General features: G+C 35.7%; 2 protein-coding genes and 1 pseudogene across 2 annotated transcripts; 2 read left to right on the forward strand and 1 right to left on the reverse strand.

The window, feature by feature from the left end:
* The first annotated feature begins 1,226 nt into the window (after positions 1-1,226).
* Positions 1,227-6,403, forward strand: LOC117328544. The gene is made up of 9 exons (XM_033886076.1): positions 1,227-1,327; positions 2,340-2,406; positions 2,827-2,919; positions 3,455-3,556; positions 3,782-3,971; positions 4,173-4,292; positions 4,924-5,091; positions 5,494-5,630; positions 6,045-6,403. Exons 1-9 carry the CDS (start codon positions 1,254-1,256, stop codon positions 6,183-6,185), a joined length of 1,092 nt encoding a protein of 363 aa, XP_033741967.1. The 5' UTR covers positions 1,227-1,253; the 3' UTR covers positions 6,186-6,403.
* Positions 6,404-7,716: 1,313 nt separating this feature from the next.
* Positions 7,717-12,029, reverse strand: LOC117328545 (annotated as a pseudogene).
* Positions 12,030-13,684: 1,655 nt separating this feature from the next.
* Positions 13,685-20,640, forward strand: LOC117328546. The gene is made up of 9 exons (XM_033886078.1): positions 13,685-13,840; positions 14,490-14,556; positions 14,905-14,997; positions 15,160-15,261; positions 16,365-16,554; positions 17,939-18,052; positions 18,405-18,569; positions 19,053-19,186; positions 20,438-20,640. The coding sequence occupies exons 1-9, from the start codon at positions 13,758-13,760 to the stop codon at positions 20,585-20,587; spliced, it is 1,098 nt and encodes a 365-aa protein (XP_033741969.1). The 5' UTR covers positions 13,685-13,757; the 3' UTR covers positions 20,588-20,640.
* Positions 20,641-20,879: the final 239 nt, after the last annotated feature.

The raw sequence follows: 20,879 nt of genomic DNA on the forward strand, positions 1-20,879 counted from the left end.
TCTTTGGTTTCAAGTCCTAAAGAGCATATCCTCAGCTAGGTCAATAAAGTGTTTGCTATCAAAAACAACACATCGACAGCATACACAAAAGTGAAACTGAATGACTTTGCAAGGTCTACGCTACCTTTAGCCATAGCTATTCTTGCCAAACGTTAAGATGATGTAAATATGACGCTTGTTTTGTCTAAAGAATACCTGATAACTGCTTGCATCTAATTTAGATGTAATTCGTGAGAAGTTTCTATATTTACTCAATCATAGTTGAATATCATTTCGCCATCGGTTCTTGCTCCCGCCCTTGATTTGTATAAGAAACTTTGCCATAATTTAATATCAGTTTACCATCGGTCCTTTCTGCCGCCCATGAAATACGAAACTTACGAAACTTCCCTACTTCGATCTCAAGCGATCCTAATTAGGTCATACTGATACAAAACTATTAGGCTGTTCACTGGATGTCCTCGTGGATCATATCATGACCGAGTTAACGGCACCATCATGCATTTGTTAAAAAAAAAGAATTTCCACATAATTTACTTTGCAGATGTCTTTAATACGAATTGAGCAAGGTCTATTCATTAATATTTGAATTCATTATGTTTATCTCAAATTTTACCAGTAATGTTGACATATTAAAGTAGGAAAAGTAGCTATATATTTATTTCTATACATGAACTTTTATAGGATTGAAATTTTCTTTGCTGTTTTGTGTTATTTTTTTAGCCTTTTTCCCTTTCACTTTTATGCCGCAACAATGTATAGTCGTGGAAATACCGTGCGTTTCGGCTAGTATAGTTGATTATGCTTCCACATATTCCACATATTTCTACTTAATCTCTCATTATGGCTAAAACACGTAGACAGAGAAAACCGCCCGTTCCAGGAACATCCTTACTTCACCACCTTTGTTCAGTGGAATTTTAATTGCCATCCTGTTATTCCTTTAACAGTTTTTATTTTGTAATTGTGTGTAACAGTCTGGGTTTATTTTGTCTATTTTGTTTCGTTCTGAAAACCACCTTAGTAAAAAAAATGTAAAATGTTTCAAGGAACTGATGAGTCGCTATACCGCTAAACGCAGTAGACACATACAGGATATTTTATCCAGGTAAATTCGGCGGTACTGGATTTATTGACATTCCAGGTTAAACACTCACACTTCTCCTGTCCCGGCTGATACTCTGCCTACACAAACATGCCAGTGTAATAGTAATTACTGACATAAACTTGCTTCGAAGAACAAAAAAGCAGAAATGGCTTTGATTATTGGAATTACATCCATATCTTTATGTTTAATTACATCAGCCATTGCCGGTTCTCCTGGCGAGTAAGTATTTGTTTATCTATTTTCACTTACATTACACTCATTGATGAGCATAATTTAAATGTTGTCTCGGCGGAAGTGACGTCACAGTCTGTTTTGCTTTTATGTACAGGTACATCACATTTAAAACACAATTCTAATTTTGTGAAATTCAAAATAAAGAACACATTTAAACTGGTGACAAATTGTTGACAACACAGAAATTCGTTTAATTAGATAGTTTATATATATCAAAGATTTCCTTATATGTAGTTGCAATATAATAATAAAGATTCAACTTGAATATATATTTTTATTATGGAGTTATAACACACAAAAACGGAGTGAACTCACATCATAAAGCGCTTTGCGGGTTACTTAGAGTACATGTACTTTGCTTTTGGGTTATAGCTCCGTATAACACAAACAATATTTTCACGTTAATTCTTAGATAATATATTTCTTTATTGTATTGTATGTACTATCAATTTTCTTATTTTTGATTTACTTAACCTAATTCAGGTAAAAATTTACTTTAATTGTTGGACTCGTTTCTTTAGAAATGGTTCTACAGCTGTATCAGTCAACCAAAGGCGACGTTCACAACGTTTACGTTATTGGCTGATATCATAAGTTCTCAAGCCAATGAGCATGCTTGTTAGATATATCATAGGATAATGAATTAATTTAAGGGTCCATATTATTTTTATTGTTACTCCGTCTGTAAGTCTCTTTCACCTTTTCAATATAATATTTCTATTATACTACAACGTGTTTGATAACACGTGACTGCTTATCCCAAACCTCACAAATATGAGATTACAGATTCATTATGACGTGGTGACGTCACAAAGAGATATAATTTTTTCTCATATTGACTAAAAATCTGTTGCAGAAAATAATTGAACAATGAATATATGCAAAAACATTCATTACAGAAAAACAAAATTAAAACTCAATAAAAAAATCTCTTATGAAAACTGCTGTATACATATATAGTTCATCCTTTTTGAATAAACGTGTTACTTTTATTTAGCGTTCTCCAGCTGGACTATCCAAATGTGAAAATAGCTGCCCAGAAGAATGGAACATTTTTGGGACAGGTATGATCAGATTTGAAGTAGTGAGAGTATCGACTATATGTAATATGTACAGTTGAGAAGAGTGGAAGCATTTAGGTATCCACCCTTCATTTTCCGTTCTGCTTTCGTTTAGGGCTGCTATTAAATCTATATAAAAATCGTTAAGAGACGAGTTTCTCATATATTTATGCATAAAAACAATTATCAATATTAAAGCATTCATCATCAGTTATTATGACATATGTTGTTTTTCATGCTTAGGTTAACACTATATTATGCACTATACAGTTTTCATCAAAATCAATACGAACAATGAAATATAAAGACATTTCGGTGTTTTAATACAAAGGTAAACAATGACAAAGCAATGCAAATAAATAATTATTGAGATTTATTTTGTACAATTATTTATGTACAGTACAGTATACCTATATTTATTAGTCGGGACAGAACGGCGACATCTACATCCAGCCAAAACGAAACGGCTCAGGAACAGTAATGTTTGATGGCTATGATCTCCAGGAAATTATTGACGTACGTGTATTAGTTCATCAAAACTCATCCCACCCAAATTATCTTATCAACTCGGTCATATCCCTTTAGTATAAAGATATTCATAACCACAGCTCTATTTTGTGATGTTCTGTAACCATTGATTTGACGTCATATATACCGTACTAATTGCGAATACGTAACACATTTAAATAGCTTCACTATAAAGTGTATAAAATATTGATACTGAATATAGACATATATGTCAACCTACGTCTACATACCATCTACTACCAACTTGAAACCAAAAAAGGACGTTAAACAAAATAAACAAAACCAAAAGTAGTCGTAGTAAAATAGAACTTCATGCGTATGTAACAATTAGTAAAAAATTATGTGTGAGGTTTTGGTGACTTTACGGCGGCATCGGAAGACCAGAAAACGCATGCTAGAATGTCATTCAAATCGGCTGTTAAATTCACTTGAATCAAATGAGTACAAACTTATATAAATTGATTCGAAAACAGTAAAAGTTTACTAGGTGTTTATAGATGAAACTATCCATTGCTTGTTATAGATCATCAACAATATGCCTCCAATATGGCGTCTACATGGACATGTCGGCTACTCGGGGACGTTTGAGGGTGGCTCGGGCATAGCGATTCCTCTGGAAGTGTTGGTAATCATTGATTTTCACTTCAACAGAAACCATTACCCTATCGTGAAAATTAAAAAGGGAATCTTAATAACTCAGTTTATCTTTCCTTCATGTAGGCTCTCTTCTTTTGGGTTAGGTTTGGGGTTTGGGTTCAGTTGTGATAAATTCTTCGAACAATGGAGAGAGCGTTTTATTGTGGATTTCTTAAAACATTGGCACTGCTTTAAACTTTTTATAATTTTACAGGACCCCGAAAGTCAGGACGTTCGCTTTGAACTTGTTGCTGGAGATTTTCCTACCGGTCTAAGTATAGTGAAAAATCCCTGGAGAATTCAAGGTATTGTCCCGGATGAAGACGCCATTTTCACGTTCACCATCCGGGCACTTGACACAAGTGATAAGTACGCCGATGCAGTTTTCAAGATAGAAACACTAGGTATTTAGACGTGATCATAACTGTTTTATTTACATAATGGCGTATTTATAAAAAAAAAACCTACAAGGAGGAAAAATGCACGCCAATATTTGTACATATATGAGAATTATGATGCCTATTACTTTGAGATATAGATTAATATATTTGTTGTTCAACTATTTCTTAACATGTGTTCTTAATATGTTGATGATGTTGATACAGAGGTAGACCAGTGTGTCCGTGAAATGTGCCACAACAATGGACAATGTAATAATACCAACACTCTTCGTGGGTTTACCTGTACATGCCCGACGGGGTACGGGGGACCAACTTGTGATGTCAGTAAGTGTATCGCTTTCTTCTCTCTGGTCTATCAAACAAAAATATTTCTACCACAATACGGTGTGTTATTTAACTCTCAGACCATCAGTTAATCATTACAGCTGTTGATTAACAATCTGTTTATACCACACGTGGTATAAACTCTGTACGCATTTTGATTGGCTAACAGGGTGAACTTTGACCCAAGCTGCAATTGTTATTGACGTCATCAATAATCTAATGACGTCACATCACCGGGTCCCGGACGTCACCGGTACACTTTATTTGCATACGCGAAATTATACTTGGCCACGTTTCCCTTTGATTCAAGCCGATATTATTGTGGTAGAAACAGGTCACACGACTCGAAAATTGTTGGATATGGAATTTATTTCACACGGGTAAGTTATTTTTTAAAAGTTGCAAAAAACACTCGCTAAAGCTCGTGTCTTTTGTAACTTTTAAAAAATAACTTACCCGTGTGAAATAAATTCCATATCCAACAATCACTCGTTGCGTAACGTCTATATATACATAACTCAATTTCAATTGCACTTTGTTATGTGATTTCCCTGATATTAATTTCTGTCAACATAAAACAAAATATAAATAATTATACACATGACTATTTGGCTATATTTTATTTGTCAAGGCTGTAACAGGACTGCTCTTGGTGTAGCGAACGCATCAGTGATCCCAGACGCACAGCTGAGCGCCTACCTCTCTCGGTATTTATCAAAGGCATTAGACGGTCGGTTGTCAAGAACCGGAAACCATTGGTGTGGTGAAAACGCCAACTCATGGTTACAAGTGGATCTGGGTAAATTAGTTTCACCATCTTATTTGCCCTTAAATGCATAGCTCCATAGCTTGAGCATGTCATGCAGGGTTTGTATAAACTTAATATTGGCTATAAACGTACGTCGTCTGCTTGTAATTATGCCCACTCAAATTATTGACCAAAACGAAATTAAACACATTCACACCTTCACACCTTCATGGATTGAGGCACCCACAATACTTGCAGAGCGAGAAACGCTTAAATTATATAATCGCTGAATATGTGCGTTTACATGTGATTGTATTGCAAACTTCAGCACATGTATTATTTCTGTATGAGAATAGTTACATAGCTGTTTGTATACTTGTGCTGCATTGTTATACCATATATACGTGTATGAGTACTGCAGCCTTACACAAGGAATACTTATATCATCACTAGGTAGTCAAGCACAGATATTCCTGATAGAAACAGCTGGGGCAAACTCAACGTTCTATGTGAAGACGTATACACTATCATACAGTACTGACGGAACCACCTTCGATATCGTAAACGATCTCAATAGTACCAGTGTACATGTAAGTATTGGAATATCGTAATAATATCACTTATAACTCAACATCTCCTGATATCAATATTCACTAACAAGTTACATATTCATCAGCAACCATAGCAATATCATACGAGAAAACAAAGTATCTACTAAAAACAACATTTTAAGTACAAAAGAAAAACAAAGCTTTCATCCCGTTTAATAATGATATTTTCACCCCCTCTCCCCCGTAATCTACACTAACTGGCATAAAATTGTGTATGGTACAGGACGACAGCAAAATAAGTTGAATGGATGCATTATCATCTTAATTACCTTGATGAAATCGGAATAACCAAATAGAACATATCCCCCAATGCTGCAAACGTATTAAATAATATTATTATCCATTGATTAGCATAAGTTATGTTAAAACCATGTACGGTTTTATTGATTACAGACGTTTCAGGGTTCAATTAGTGCAGAGTACCAGTCCCTGCCTGAACCTATAGAAGCACGGTTTGTCCGGATCCACCCGAAAACCTACAAGAGCGGGTACTACCCCTGCTTTCAAGTTGAAATGTATGGATGTTGTCTTTGATGGATTCCTTCCTCTTTCAAGTCGGATACGTAACTACTGGATCTAGCTTTCGCAACAGTCTGATAATATAACAAATGATTTCACGATGTCAAAATTGCTTCCTTTTCTTTTGTCCAGCTTGTCTATTGTAAGCATCTCATTGAAATTCGATTGACTATTGTTTGAATTACATGATGCATCTTTTATTACAAAAATAAATCTTTCTCAACATCAAAAAATCTCTGAATCTTGTGTGATGTACATTATATGCCTAGAAATGACAAGATGACGTTGATATTAATTTCTCTCTTACATTAGGGTGTTATTCCACCACGGCTTTGCCATTACATCAGAAGTGAAAAATAGTTTCTGTACGAAACACACTCTGTTTCAGTTTTGATTTCCGTTAAAAGCTATATGAACTATAACTTAATCGTTAACCAAATATGCCCCATTTCTGCTTTGGTGGAAATAAGTAACCTTAAAATCTAACTGAGGTCGGTTCAACGAAAAATGAAATTGCTTATTAAACCTGAACAATATAATATCGATGCATAAATAAAGTAAGTGTAACACTCAAAACTGGTTCAACAAAGATTCGCCAAAATATAGATTTTATGGAGCATTACAAAGGTAAGATGAGGAGAATAAAATCCGGTGTCTCGGAAAAGTAATGACAATCTGCTTAATTGATTACCCTAGTATGTTAGCGATCAAGGACATTTCATCCAGTTTATGTCACGCTGTCAAAATAAAGGCCATGGTGGTGACCAACAGACGTATCAACGAGCATAGAACACGTTGAAGTACATATCAAACAAGAGAATAAATTACATTGATGTCCGCCTAACTAGCTGCGCCTCTTACCAGTGTTGTAAATGTTAAATTTGATGGTAGACGTGTTTGGTTCTTGTTGACATACTTAGCAGTTCCATTGTCACTATACACTAGCTCTCACTTTGTAACTTGACCCATATTTGACCTAGATTAGCGTTCCATGTGTCGATGATGAAGTGGAAGACGTTTTCCAGTCAAATCACCTGGTCTGTTCCTTGTAAGACCTGTGTGCAAATTCATGTTTGATGCTCGTACTTACACTCGTTTTATGTTTTTAATTTGATATTACGGGTTCCTTTTGTTTTTACTGAGGGAGTTTTTAGTTGTATTTTATATACAGTGATGTAGTGGCGTGACATAAAACAGTTATTTAATTAGATTAATTGATATCAACTAATATAGAGTATATGGGAAATGAGATTGCTCTTTTAAGAATGTGTACGACTAAAAGATATATGGGCCGATGAAATATTCAGGATACCGTTTTCCATTTCCTTGATAAATGTACAATTTGTTTTGCTGTAGAGTTTATTTATATTGTGGTTTCTATACATAATGAAGTTACAATAAATAGTCAGTAGGATCAATTTCTCCGTCAAGGAGTCTTACGGGAAATATACCAATCTATTTGAATTATTCAGAATTAAGAGTTGGGCGTTGCCCATTCTGTCTGTAGATGTATATTGAACGTTCAATAAATACGACGAGAAAAACATTTAAGTCTACGACTTTTTATTCTGATTTCATAATTAAATTAAAACTAATGTTGCATGCATTGATCAACACTGATATCCGTTATTTACGAATTAATCTCGCATCCGTAAATCTTCCACGCGCATGCCCGGGTGGCTGCTATATGTGACTGGCTTGAATCTGATAAAGCGTGCATGAAGGGGAGGAGTTAGCACGTGCTTGGTAACGGTGTTGACACTTGTGCTTCCGCTATACACCTGTAATAAGAAAAATGCATCATGTAAAACATTTAGTAATTTTTAAAAGTCATCAATTCCGATCGCCTTTAGATGTCTACTATCTTCAATAAGACCGCACAGATAGTTTTTAAATTCACTCAAACGCGGGTGAGTTGAATGGCTTATATTGGTTTTTGTATTAAACAGGTTTTATGGTTATAAGATTATGTTTTGTATTCTTCTTACCTACGGTAATATCAATATTTAATGCCGTAATCGACCTACCATGTTTGCTGTTCCGTTCTTTGTGTTTACGAAGGCATTCCCGTCAGAACTGTACTGAAGCTGGTATTCTGATGTATAATACGTTGAGGACGTGTACCCCTGTGTAGCAATTGCGTGAACATCCATGATGTCCCCGAGATCAACCTGAATAATGCACTCAGTGTCTTTATCTTATATAACCGCAGCAAATCTTTTGGATCTTAAATTCAGACAGCAAGTCTTGGATGCTCACAGTTAGGGGTGACTTTTATCATTATATACAACCATCCAAATTCTCACATGTTTTCACTTATTTGAATACCGGAAATCAATGAAAACATTTGAATTTTCACTGAACAACATTATGAGACAAGGTTATGGATAGCGACATCTTCTTGTTGCGACGAAGAACAGTTCAAATAATTTTATATTGGTACAATATTAAAATATCTATACTTGAACAAATTAATATCTCAATAATATAAATATAATACCTGCAACCAAGAGGCTGTATTCTGTCCGATCCAGCCTTGAGGAGCATTCAGACGTCCGTCAGAGGCCGGGATGGTCCCCATAGGAGTAGTGAGCAGACATCTGGGCATCAGATATCGTCTTCGTCCTCTGATCTACCCCAAATGCATGAGACTCGCAGTCTAACGGAGAATCAGATAGGTTATATTATTGTTTTTTTCATGTTCTCTTAGTCAACAATACTCGTCTGGTTCTCGCTGTTTACATAGGTATATGCATTGTCTGATTTACAATAAATAACTGTTCTCACTTCTCGAAACGAAACACGCCTGACTCTAGAACTGACATATAAAACTTTAAGTCTTCATTTACCTCTCCAATTCAAATAAAAAACAAGTATCATATCCAAAAATTGACTAATTCTAGTATTTGTTCCGAAGTCGTGAGTATAGCAAATTTACAGATAAGTTTCCCGTAATATTCTTACTGGTAGCACATGTCGTTCCACCGTACGGTTGGCGACAAGTACAGACAAAACTGTCGATATCGTCTACGCACGTCCCTCCGTGACTGCACGGGTTACTCAGGCACTGGTTCTTCTCTGAATGAAAACACATTGTAAACAATAGCATGTCCTTTATCAGCAGATATTGTTTTGTCATTATGTTGGTAACTCGTCAACTGAAAAGGCGTATTGGAGGAATTCGGTCGATAGTATGGGTATGTTTCTTATAAGAACGTAATCATATTTCATTGAAATGTCACCTCTTCGTTGAATCATGAATACAAGTCATTTTCCATTTCGGATGAAATGATTTCTAAATGGTTATTATGATAAGGTATGGCTTATTTAAGTACATTCTGTATAAATATTAACTTTCATTCATAGAGTGACGACTACTAGCTGCCATATTCAGTGTAATATGTTGAATATGTTTTAATATAAACACTATTCATGCCAAATAAACATATATTCAAGCTATAAGGTCATTAGAGAATATCTTCCTCCTACACATGACAGTCAATTACTCGTACTAGAATAAGAATTTAAACTTCTGTATAAAAATGATGACAACTGTAGACGTTTTTATTTGGTGGACTCAAAATTTAGCGTATTACCAAACTAAAAAAAACAAATGCAATAACGAATTGGCGTTACGATAAGATACCGCTAAAAAGTGTACGTTTACAGAAAGCACACCTCTTGTGTCGATCGAGAAGATTTGGTCGGCATATTTCCCGTGCTTGTCTGTTACCCGGATACCGAACTGATATGTAGCATCCACATCTGGTGCTGTGCCGGATATCTGCCCGGTGGCTTTGTTTAGCACGACACCAGGCGGCAATGCACCAGAAACCTTCTCATACTTCAAGGCTCCTCCTTCGGGGTCCTAAATAAACCGTTTAATGCTCTTTGTGAATGTAATAAAAAGTTTACTTGAGTTTTCATATACGAAAAGAAACACACAAAAAGAATAAAAAACAACAAACAAAAAACACGTACATGTATTTAAAACCAGACTAACAAAAAAACTAAAACTTTTGAATTAATATTACAGTTCATAATTATATATTCTGTAGTTTGTTTATTGCGATTATTTATTTATTGTTTCCTATTGTTTCGTTATTTTAATTCAACTCTTTACACTTGACTTATTTTCAAATGCAAAATACTTCTTGGTTATTAACGACATACCACAGCTTCAAGATTCAGTGCAATCGAAGCTCCTCCGAGGAACGTGCCCAGTGAACCGTGAACGGATTTCAATTCCCAGACGGGAGGCATGCTGTTGACAATCTGAAAGAAAGCAGTCTACCTGTTATACATGTAGTCATTTTGTAGTTCCATGATGTTATGTTCCTCTGAGTCTCGCTATGTGTTGTTTGGTATGATTTGAAGTAAAGATCGGTATTGACAATGGTTATTGTTTTTAAGTAAGTTTAAGCCGTAACATTTTACCATTCGATCATTCAGTCCATTGGCAATGTATATCATACTTACAAAAATACCTACATCCTATTTTAAAATGTGTACAATTATCGTTCATTATCGGTCAGATATGTATATTACCTCAAAGAGCTTCAGTATATCCGTTTTACCAATGTAGACAGTGCCGTTACCGGTAGGTTTCATAATGATATTTCCGCCCTGTGGACCTGCCTACATGATTATAAACAAAAAGGAATAAATTGTCCAGCTGAATATCAATTTGTTACAAAACATATTAAACATAGTCATGCATGTGTGCTAGAGTACTGCTTCACTTACTGTTTATAACGTTATTATTAATGCCTTCCTTTAATATGCTATGATTAAAACTTTTAAAAACAGTTATCGGTAAACAAAGACGTCACTTCCGGTATATATGTAAAAGGATGTAGACTTTCGGTTGAAAGAACGTAATTAAATATTCAAGTAAGAAAGACATTGTCAGTTAATAAGCAAAATCTCGCGAATCATTAAAATAATAATGGAAGATTTTGTTTTAAAAAACAGTATGTAATTGAAGAGAAAATTGATGCTCGTTTACTTGTACATATTGTTTATATTGACAACTATAGTAATGGTGAGGTGTACACCTACCTCCACAGTTAGGTTACCACCGGTCTCAGCCGTAACCAATACATTTGGGTACTGTATCTCGAAAAAACTTCAAAACAAGAGTGAGTATGCAAATATATAAACATAAAACAACCAAACAAAACAGTACAAAAACAACAACAAAAAACAAAATTGCGAAATACCAAATGCGTATACCTAGTATATTCATTCTATATATACCTACTAGGGATTTATAGATAGTTCTGTATTTCTAACTTCGGGAAATCCATGAAAGTCCAAATAAAAACACCTGTTTTCGCTCCATCCATCAATAATAAGTCATAACTAGTTTAATTTGTAATGTAAACAGAAACTAACATCTTTTCAAAAGTTGTCATTTATGTCAATATAAAAAAAAATCAAATAGAAAATAAAAAGTCCATTTTTCAGTCATACATGAGTATCGCCATTTTATATTAATATGGGACAATGGTAAACCTGACAATTGAGAGCAGAAATACTGGTAAAAGTATGTCCAACTATACCAGTTATAGGTGGCATGGAATGCTATATCAATATACAAGAGCGCATATATAGTCAACGATAATATATTTTCTTCAGCAGAATTTAATTAATTTCGCTTAAATATACCTTTCATGGATACCCAATGATATTTTTGTTGAACAATTCATTACACAGATATCCTGATAAATAAACAAAACAAAAATAATGAATTACCTTGCTAACGAGTAAGGCAGGAAGAACAGGAGAAGGTACGTTGTTTTGATGGCCGCCATTTTGTTTAGAGATGATGAGTTGCGCTGGAAGCCTAGAATGAGGTTCCCGGCTAACACCTGCTGAAATGTTTCGTTGACACAGACATTAGGTTATGCCACGTGACTTTTGTGATTACCGGGTACAATGAGAAATATCTCGTCAATACCTTAGTAGATACCGTACGACAAAACATTTTATTGCCTTCAAATATAGTTTTGTAATAAAATAACTTATAATCTTTTAAGCATGTATTTGCAACAACCACAAAAAAGGAAAAAAACTTTTAAAAAGCAAATAAGGATTTTCAAACTTTTTCAATATATTATTTCCTCAAACAGTATTTCTTTGTTAAAACCGGCAGCGCAACTTACAGCAGGTTTGTATCAGATATCTATTTTTACTTCATGCATAATTTTTACACAATATCAATCAATGTATAATTGTTTTGTTTCTTTATTTTGTGTAGGATTCAGATGAAGCTACCATGGCTGTTTTGTAGTCGAATTCATTTTGTTTTTTATCAACTCAACTTTTCCACCCAAACAATGACCTTGTATGTATATATATATATATGTAACACGTGCAGCCGGGGTTACTTTTCACAGAGATACTAGTATTTCTACATGTGTTCATGTCTAGATTAATGCTTCTAATTTCGCGCAGTCAGATTCCACAGATGTGTGTTTTTGCGTATCTGGAGAAATCCCGACGGTAAACAACACTGATACTGACTCGTAGACGTGACAGATTATAATTAAACCCTTTAATGGGTGAATATCCCCGTTTCCAGACACTATAAGAAATTGGGTCAGGTCATTCGGAATATGTCAAAGGATGACTTGTCAATTAACGTGCAACCACTGCAACTGGAACATGCGTGATGTCATTCTTCTAGATAAGATAAAATTGTCATTTTAACACAGTCTTGGGCTTATATGGCATTTCATCTCCCTCCCAATATATAAATAGGAAAAATATAATGTATATATAATATTTTTGAAAAATTTATTTAATTTCAATAAATTTTACTAATTAGAAAAACCTCATGTCCTTTAGTGGTTCTCCCCATCCAATACAACAATGTCATAGGATGTTTTTGAAAGTACAGATGTTTTCAGATATGGAACATGAAATTTGAAATTTGAAGCAAGGAAACTTTTTAAAGAAAATAACATTTAGTATTATACATTTATGTTGTTTTGTTTCTACGATATATATAATTACGGGTCAAAATCATTGGACAATTTACAAATGTATTGCTTTGTCTGAAAACTTTTATCGAATGACTAAATGTTCTGTATCGACACTAATAATTCACCTCGTCAGGCCAATTAGTTAAAATACTACTGGAACAGAGATAACAACAAATGACAAAAGATAATAACAATAGCTGCCTGGATGGTTATTCATTTGTCAATTAAACAGAATCGGAACCATTAAATAAAATAATACAAACGAAAGAACCGTCTGTCAATGACATCAGCTTTCCATTACCATCTAAAATAGAACTACAAAAGCAGTTTTTATAAAAAACGAAGCTTAACGATATAGCTTCACAGAAGTGAGCTACTAGTATTTCTTTTCATTGATTTTTTTCAATTTTTGAGATATTTGATTAAAAAAGATGGAAAAACAAGCATAATATATCAGACATATTTATCTACAATCAGGCTGTAATAGAAGAAATAGGAAGTAGTTGTGTATGGGAGGCCAAACGAGAGCTCCCTAGTGATTGTGGTATCTCAGTCCATCCTCGGGGGATCACTAAACTAGATGCGAGTGTAAAACAAGATGGCGAACGTGTACAACCTGTTTTCGGCTTTGATGCTGGCGATCCTTCTGATGCCACAGACTGTTTCGGCCGCTACTGAAGAGTATGTAAGTTTTTACAGTAAAATGGCCAGAATATACGCAAAATATGTCAGTTCATGTAATTATGTGAACGCGAAGTGAGGTTATTAATCTTAAGGAAATAATTCAAAGATGCCACATCTTTGACAAAAAAATAATTATGAGATTCATGCAGTGCCAAAAGCTATATAAGCTGTATAATATATTCATACCGTCCTCCAAAATTTCAATTTTTTTCCTTATTTTGTATTATTTCATTTATTGCATCCTCAAAATATGGTAGATTGTGTTCCGCTTCTATATTTGGTATATGCATCATCGCTTTCGTTCGTCTAAGCGATCACTTTTTTATTCCTTCATTTCTTATGTTCTTTTCCTTTTATTCATTTCTATGCCATTGGTGATATTTTACGCATTTTTGTCACGGGCAGTGTGCAGGCTGTCAAACGCTGAATATTTGTTAATTGTTATGTATTTGGTACAGCTGTCACAATGATAAAGATATGGGAAACATGGTGATGCAAAATGGATATTGATCAGCTGCAATGCATCATCAAAAGCAGTTTAAGCTTTTTGTTGTTGTTTTTATTCGTAAAATGATTTTCATTTACTTCAATCCAAAATGATAACATAAACATAAGCATATGTCTAAAAAGTGATATCATTTTACAGTCCTTTACAAGTGGATTATCCAAGTGTCATTGTCCACGCTAAAGACAATGGAAACTTCACTATGATGGTAAGCAAGGTTCTAACATACAGTGTGTTTTAAAACTCAGCTCTATCTGTAAAATGAATTCCCATGCTATTCATGCATCTGTTTCTGATTTGAATATACTTTTGTAATGCATTATTATACACTAGTATTTTCAATGGATCAGTTCTAACTTCTCACTACATTACAATGGTAAGCAATAAAAGAAAATTTAATCCATTCCATTTGTGTTTTGAATAACATATTTATGTATCGTCATGCAGGAATTTTTCATTCAACATTTTGTTATTCTTAAACATTTATAAAGTCATAGTATCCCTATTTTATTCGTATTCATGCTTATTCCATCCCGCTTGTTTTTGTCTGTTTAAGTCTGGAATCAATGGCGACATAAAACTGTTGCCCGGCGTCAACAACTCCGGAAAGGTGTACTTTGAGGGAGAGGATTTACTTTATCTCATCGAAGTAAGACCTTACAAAAATGTGATATATTATATTATGTAGCAATAATTTGAATTACATTTCCATGGTAATTAGGGTGAATAGTTCATTTTTTGTAATGGACTCTATGCTCGCTCTCATTCTCTCTTTCTCCCATTCACCAATATCTATCCATTTTCTATGCAGGTCATACTGAGCCAGCCCCCTGTATGGTCAGAATATTCACCGTTCGGACACCTCGGAGATTTCCATGGAGGCGAGAGGGTGTACGTCCAATTGGAAGCACTGGTACATGTATTTCCTAACTCATGATATTTCATTATTTTATTAATATTTACTTACGTCCATGGTCAATGTATGTCATAATTCAATCTTCCCAAATACGAATCACAAATTATGAACCATTATCTCAAGGTTTTTTATTTGGGAGGCTGTGGTATGTTTGTGTTAAGTCTCCTTGTGATAGGCCGGATCTTTTGCCGATTTAGAGTGCTACCTCACTGAAGCATACTGCCGAAGACACCCAGCATCACACCCCACCCGGTCACATTATACTGACAACGGGCGAACCAGTCGTCCCACTCCTAATTTGCTAAGAGCTAAGCAGGAGCAGCAACTACCATTTTTAAAGACTCTGGTATGTCTCGGCCAGGGGACAGAACCCAAAGCCTTCCTCACAGGGGCGAACGCTCAACTAAAGGCCAAAAGTGAGGGAGTGTCAAGGGAGACATTAGGAAGAAGAAAGTTGTTAAGAAAGAAGAGAAAAGATAAGATCCCAAGTTGAGTCGCCTCTTACGATCATGCAATGGGGGCAGCAGGTACAATTCTTACGCCCTACCTGCAGGGCCACCTCCCAAATACGTATCACAAATTATGAACCATTTTCTCAAGGTTGGTAAGAGTATACGAAGATGGAGTTTGATGTAGACAACACGCAGTCAACAGTTTACATGTAATGCTTCATATTGTTATTTCATCGCTACAAACGACAAGTAAATGTTCATTAATATGTCATGATAACAAGAATACCAAGAAATCGACAAGTCTATTCGTCCATGATGCATTCACTTCCACCTACAAAATAATCAACGATATGTGAGTCACATGTAACCATAGAAACCCTTTATTCAGTTCCTAGGTACTCGATAAAAATGACAAGAGAACCCCCCCCCCCCCCCCCCCCCCCCCCCCCCCCCTTCCCCCTAGCATTGTAAACACATAAGTGATATCTGCTTGAAATGTAGGCGGAACAACCTGTCGATTTGATGGTGATCCTGTACACTTTACACCTTGATTTTTACCTTTCCGCGGAATACTCGCTTTTTTATATATGTATCTCTTGATTTATTTGATATGTATGTTAATTGTCCTTATATCATCAATGTGTTTAGGATCCAGAAGGAGGTCATGTGACGTATTCTGTGGTAGCTGGTGATCTTCCTCCGGGGATAACACTTGATCCGTCTTTAGGTGAAGTAAAAGGTTTGGCTCCAGATGCTGACACGACATACACCTTCACCGTGCGCGCTACTGATTCACATGGCAAATACTCCGATAACGTACTGCAGATGAAGGTTAGAGGTGAGCAAAAACAGAGGTTTCCGACATGGAAACGAAACCGTAGTTCCATTACAAAACGAGATGAAAATACGAACGAAAACATATATATATGCATTGACACCCTTGAAAAAGCGGAGGGAGAATAGGACCTTGCGTTTCGGATGGGGGGGGGGGGGAGTCTCTCGCTCCATCGACGATATTCGACATGGAAATAAAGGTCAAATCCGGGTTTTAAGTATATAACATACAATATGACTTCCCAATACAACAAGAATTCAGTGCAGTTGGTTTAATGAATTCAGATCTATAATTTTATCATTGATTTTTTTTTAATTTCTAGGTGGCCATTTCTCTGTATCTTACCAATTACTGTATTTTAATATCTAGGTGACTATTTGCAGCTACCAGTATCGTCAACAAAAGGTTGACGATACTTTAAACCTACTAATGGGGAGGAAAAATTCACCAACTCAAAAGGTCTTCCTATTCTATTGGACATGGAAGGCCACGACACGCACCATATTTGAAACATAATATCGGTTATCATTACATAACAAAGCCTTTCCAGAAAGTTATCATTATCAACTGTTTCCCTTACTAAAGAGAGTATATTTCAAACTACTGAATATGGCAGAATAAACTATCAAAATATAATAAGTTAGAGACTATTGCAAATTTCTTTCATTTCAATGTTCATTTCAATACAATACATGCAATCAATGTAGCGTTCGTAGTTGATACACGGCGCTGTTTCACAACAAAACATTTTCCTTCTTATCAAGGCGGACAAGTCATGTTATTAATTAATCTGATGAAAATTCGTATTTTTATAAGTTTTTTTCGAATTGAATCTGTGTTAAAAGCCTTCATTATTACACTGGAATATAATTTGATTTTTCCTGAAATCCTTCTTTTGTTTGCACACTTTTGCTATTGGCATCACTCTGGTGAGTCCTCGAAGGACGAAACAGTTGTATGATGTCCTTACATCACTGGCGAGTCATATAGAAGGACGAAACAGTTGTATGATATCCCTTACATCACTATCGAGTCCTAGAAGGACGAAACAATTGCATGGTGTCCTTAACATCACTGGCGAGTCATAGAAGGGCTTAGCAGATGTATAATGTCCCTAACGTCACTGGCGAGTCCTAGAAGGATGAAACAGCTGTTTGATGTCCACAAATATCACTAGCAAGTCATAGAAGGGCGAAACAGATGTATTCTATAGTTTCAAAATCATTTTGTATTTATCAAATCCATGTCTTGGACAATCCTCTGTACAGTTCTTACTTTTTCCAAACTTCTCGATTGACGTGGTTTTAAATCGGTAAACATATCTACAAAGATCAACATACATCTTTTTATATAGAGTAATTTTAACTGGTTACGTTTGTAATTTTAGGTAGTAATTCGTGTACCAGTTCCACATGTCGACACGAAGGAATATGTCAGGACCACGTGGGCGATTTCTATTGTACCTGTATTCACCCGTACGGAGGCAAAACGTGCCAACAAGGTAGGTGTTTTGCTTTTTCTGTATTTACATATTTAACTGAATTTACTGACTAGAGCTCAGCAATTTGGATGAGACATCGAGAGTTCTGTGCTACACAAGAATACAAAGAAGGACATACCGCAGCCTCCCAATTAGATACATACACTCACTACGTTTATATGGCCATAGCTGTTGACATGACGTTTAACAATGCATGGACAAACCAAAGCAATTATTGAGAAAATCAGTTAAAACTTTAAGTTTCAATTCTTGAACGCTAACAATATAAGGCTAATGTATCGATATCTATGTAATATTAGCTTTGTCTGACTCCAGACATGGCGTAAAGAATAGATGTTTAATTATGTCCTAGATTGCCGAAGCCATGGTCTAGGAGTGGACAGCCGACACAAAGTTGTGCCAGACGCCCACATGTCGGCATACAAAGTATACAGTAGCTACTTAGCCTACAATGGCCGTCTGTATGGGTCTGGATGGTATGGAATAGATAGTCAATCATGGCTTCAGGTCGATTTGGGTAAGTATTGTATAGGTGGTACTGTATAAGAAGCATTGCATGTGTCCACGTTAGACTGGCCACCAGACCCTAAGTAACTATGTTAAGGATTACCAAGCTTTTGTAATACTAGATTATCTGCCCCTAGTTGGAAACTTAGAATCAGACATATCCTAGGGATCAAAATCATAAAGGTCAATTTTATTTATAATTTTAATATTCTAGAGACAGTGGGCCAGTCTAGTGTCCACGTGTGTGCGAAGTAAGCTTAACATCTTCATAGTTTTACGTCCAGTAACCAGTTATCCGTACCACTATAGGAAATAGCATTGCTGTCCACACAGGGAATAATTTAGTGGTGAAGTCCGTAAAAACGTTACTGTTGAACACATCCGTCATAAATCAAAACGTCTTCGATAGGTAAATGTGTTAAATGTTGGTCAAGATTGTCTGTCTATCATTACTGATATTTTGAGCAGCATTATAAACTGTTTTCTCTAATAGGAAACGTGACACAAATCCATGGTGTACAGATGCAGGGCTGCACCAGCTATTATTACACATCAAGGTTTAATCTGCAATTCAGCGTAGATGGTAATTCTTTCACTAATTATACCACAGATGGCGTCAGTCCCAAGGTAAGTGTTCATAAAGGAATGAACCCTCAGGGTCATCAAGATATGCCCTAGCCAAACATTATAAACCACAAAATGTCCAAATTTAGGTATCTATCGGTATCTGGAGGAGTAACTACCATTTTTAGATATTGAGCCTCACTCACAATGGTCGAAAGCCCCACTTACGGGAGGCGTTATTAGGAAGAATGAAGTTGCTAGGAGATAGTAGTTATAACACCCAGTGCCTCAGGCTATAACACCCAGTGGGTCATGTGACATTAAAAAAGGCGGGATTCTTTTTTGTTGGTTCAGTTTTTTTTCAAAGTTGACGAAAATGGTAAGACAATATAAATATAAGTATTGAACAGTGATTTTAATTTTATAGTCGATATGGCAGCAAGATGTATGGTGGGCAAATGTAGCATGGGAACGTACCCGTTGGCCCAACGGGTTCCCATGTCATTTGCCCACAATACATCTTGCTGCCATATCGACTATAACAACATTAAAACCACTGTTCATTGCTTAAATAACATAGGCATATAGTGGCAACTGCCTCTTAGCATTGTGTCAATGGGGGGAAAGCGGAACAAATGTAAATATTTACTTATGTTGGTGTGTGTGAGAGTGTGTGAAAGTGTGTGAGTATTTATTGGACGTGAATAATTGTATTCTTTGTACATGTATTATCGATGCGCCTATGAGCCGTAAGGCTCTCGGCAAAATAAAGAATCAGAATCAGAAAAGGTTAATATCCCAAATTTAGTCGCCTCTTTCCAATCATCACGCGATGGAGTAGCAAGTAAAATGCGTACGTCTTACCTGCACAGAGCCAACTTCATTGAAGTAAGCACCTTTTTAATCGTTCGTCTGGCCAAAAAGTTTTAAGACGTCTTCAAGAATTATGACAAAACCAGCAGCGGTCCTAAGGTCAAAACTGATAATTATTCACAACATATCATTTACGCGATAATTACCACCAAATTTTAAACTCATATAATCATTATCTTCGGAAGTACGTTGAAATGTTATACCTCTTTTTTCCCTTTATAACTTTAAAATGAGCGTAGGAATAAAAAAGAGATTTTGCGGAATTGGATTCATATAACCTTTCTTTTCTTGATTCATGTCTCATTATTTCTGATATCAAATGGATTGTATAGTGAAGCTTTAAGTTAATGAGATAAAATACGGTTTATACTAGTGAGATTTGTTAATGTATAGAAATGAAATTCCATGTAAGGTAGTAATTTACTTATTTCTAATTCGTAGGCCTTCCCTGGGTATGGGAATGCCAACGTGTACAAGTCATCGTTGGCCCGCCCTGTTGACGCACGGTACGTCCGATTTGTGCCTACCCAGTGGAACCGCTCCTACAAACCTTGTATGAAGGTGGAACTTCTGGGATGTTACTACTTATAACTTAAATCTTTGAATGTGCTTATGTTTCGACAATAAAAATACGTTTTCTTGTATTTATTGATTACTTGTCCTTTAAGGTACGCCTTCTGTAGTTAGACCCCTTCCCTATTTTTCTCAGTGTCATTTAGCCCGAGTTTCCTCTGGCCCTGACACCATGTCTGGTGTAGGGCCCCTACACCAGACATGGTGTCAGGGCCAGAGGAAAATACGGCTAAGTGTCATTTTGTCTTGTCGATAAGGTTCTTTTCCTACCGTGATGACATTTGACTATGTAAAACAATAATGTCGAATT

Source organism: Pecten maximus, chromosome 5, assembly GCF_902652985.1.
Source record: "Pecten maximus chromosome 5, xPecMax1.1, whole genome shotgun sequence".
In the NCBI taxonomy this organism is placed as follows: Eukaryota; Metazoa; Mollusca; class Bivalvia; order Pectinida; family Pectinidae; genus Pecten; species Pecten maximus.

What these genes read in the sequence shown, in the direction of transcription:
- LOC117328544 (XM_033886076.1), top strand. Translation starts at nt 1,254, where the DNA reads ATGGCTTTGATTATTGGAATTACATCCATATCTTTATGTTTAATTACA. An exon ending in ATGGAACATTTTTGGGACAG is followed by an intron (nt 2,407 to 2,826) that starts GTATGATCAGAT and finishes TATATTTATTAG; the next exon opens with TCGGGACAGAACGGCGACAT. An exon ending in TCAATAGTACCAGTGTACAT is followed by an intron (nt 5,631 to 6,044) that starts GTAAGTATTGGA and finishes TATTGATTACAG; the next exon opens with ACGTTTCAGGGTTCAATTAG.
- LOC117328546 (XM_033886078.1), top strand. Translation starts at nt 13,758, where the DNA reads ATGGCGAACGTGTACAACCTGTTTTCGGCTTTGATGCTGGCGATCCTT. An exon ending in ATTTACTTTATCTCATCGAA is followed by an intron (nt 14,998 to 15,159) that starts GTAAGACCTTAC and finishes TTTTCTATGCAG; the next exon opens with GTCATACTGAGCCAGCCCCC. An exon ending in ACGTCCAATTGGAAGCACTG is followed by an intron (nt 15,262 to 16,364) that starts GTACATGTATTT and finishes CAATGTGTTTAG; the next exon opens with GATCCAGAAGGAGGTCATGT.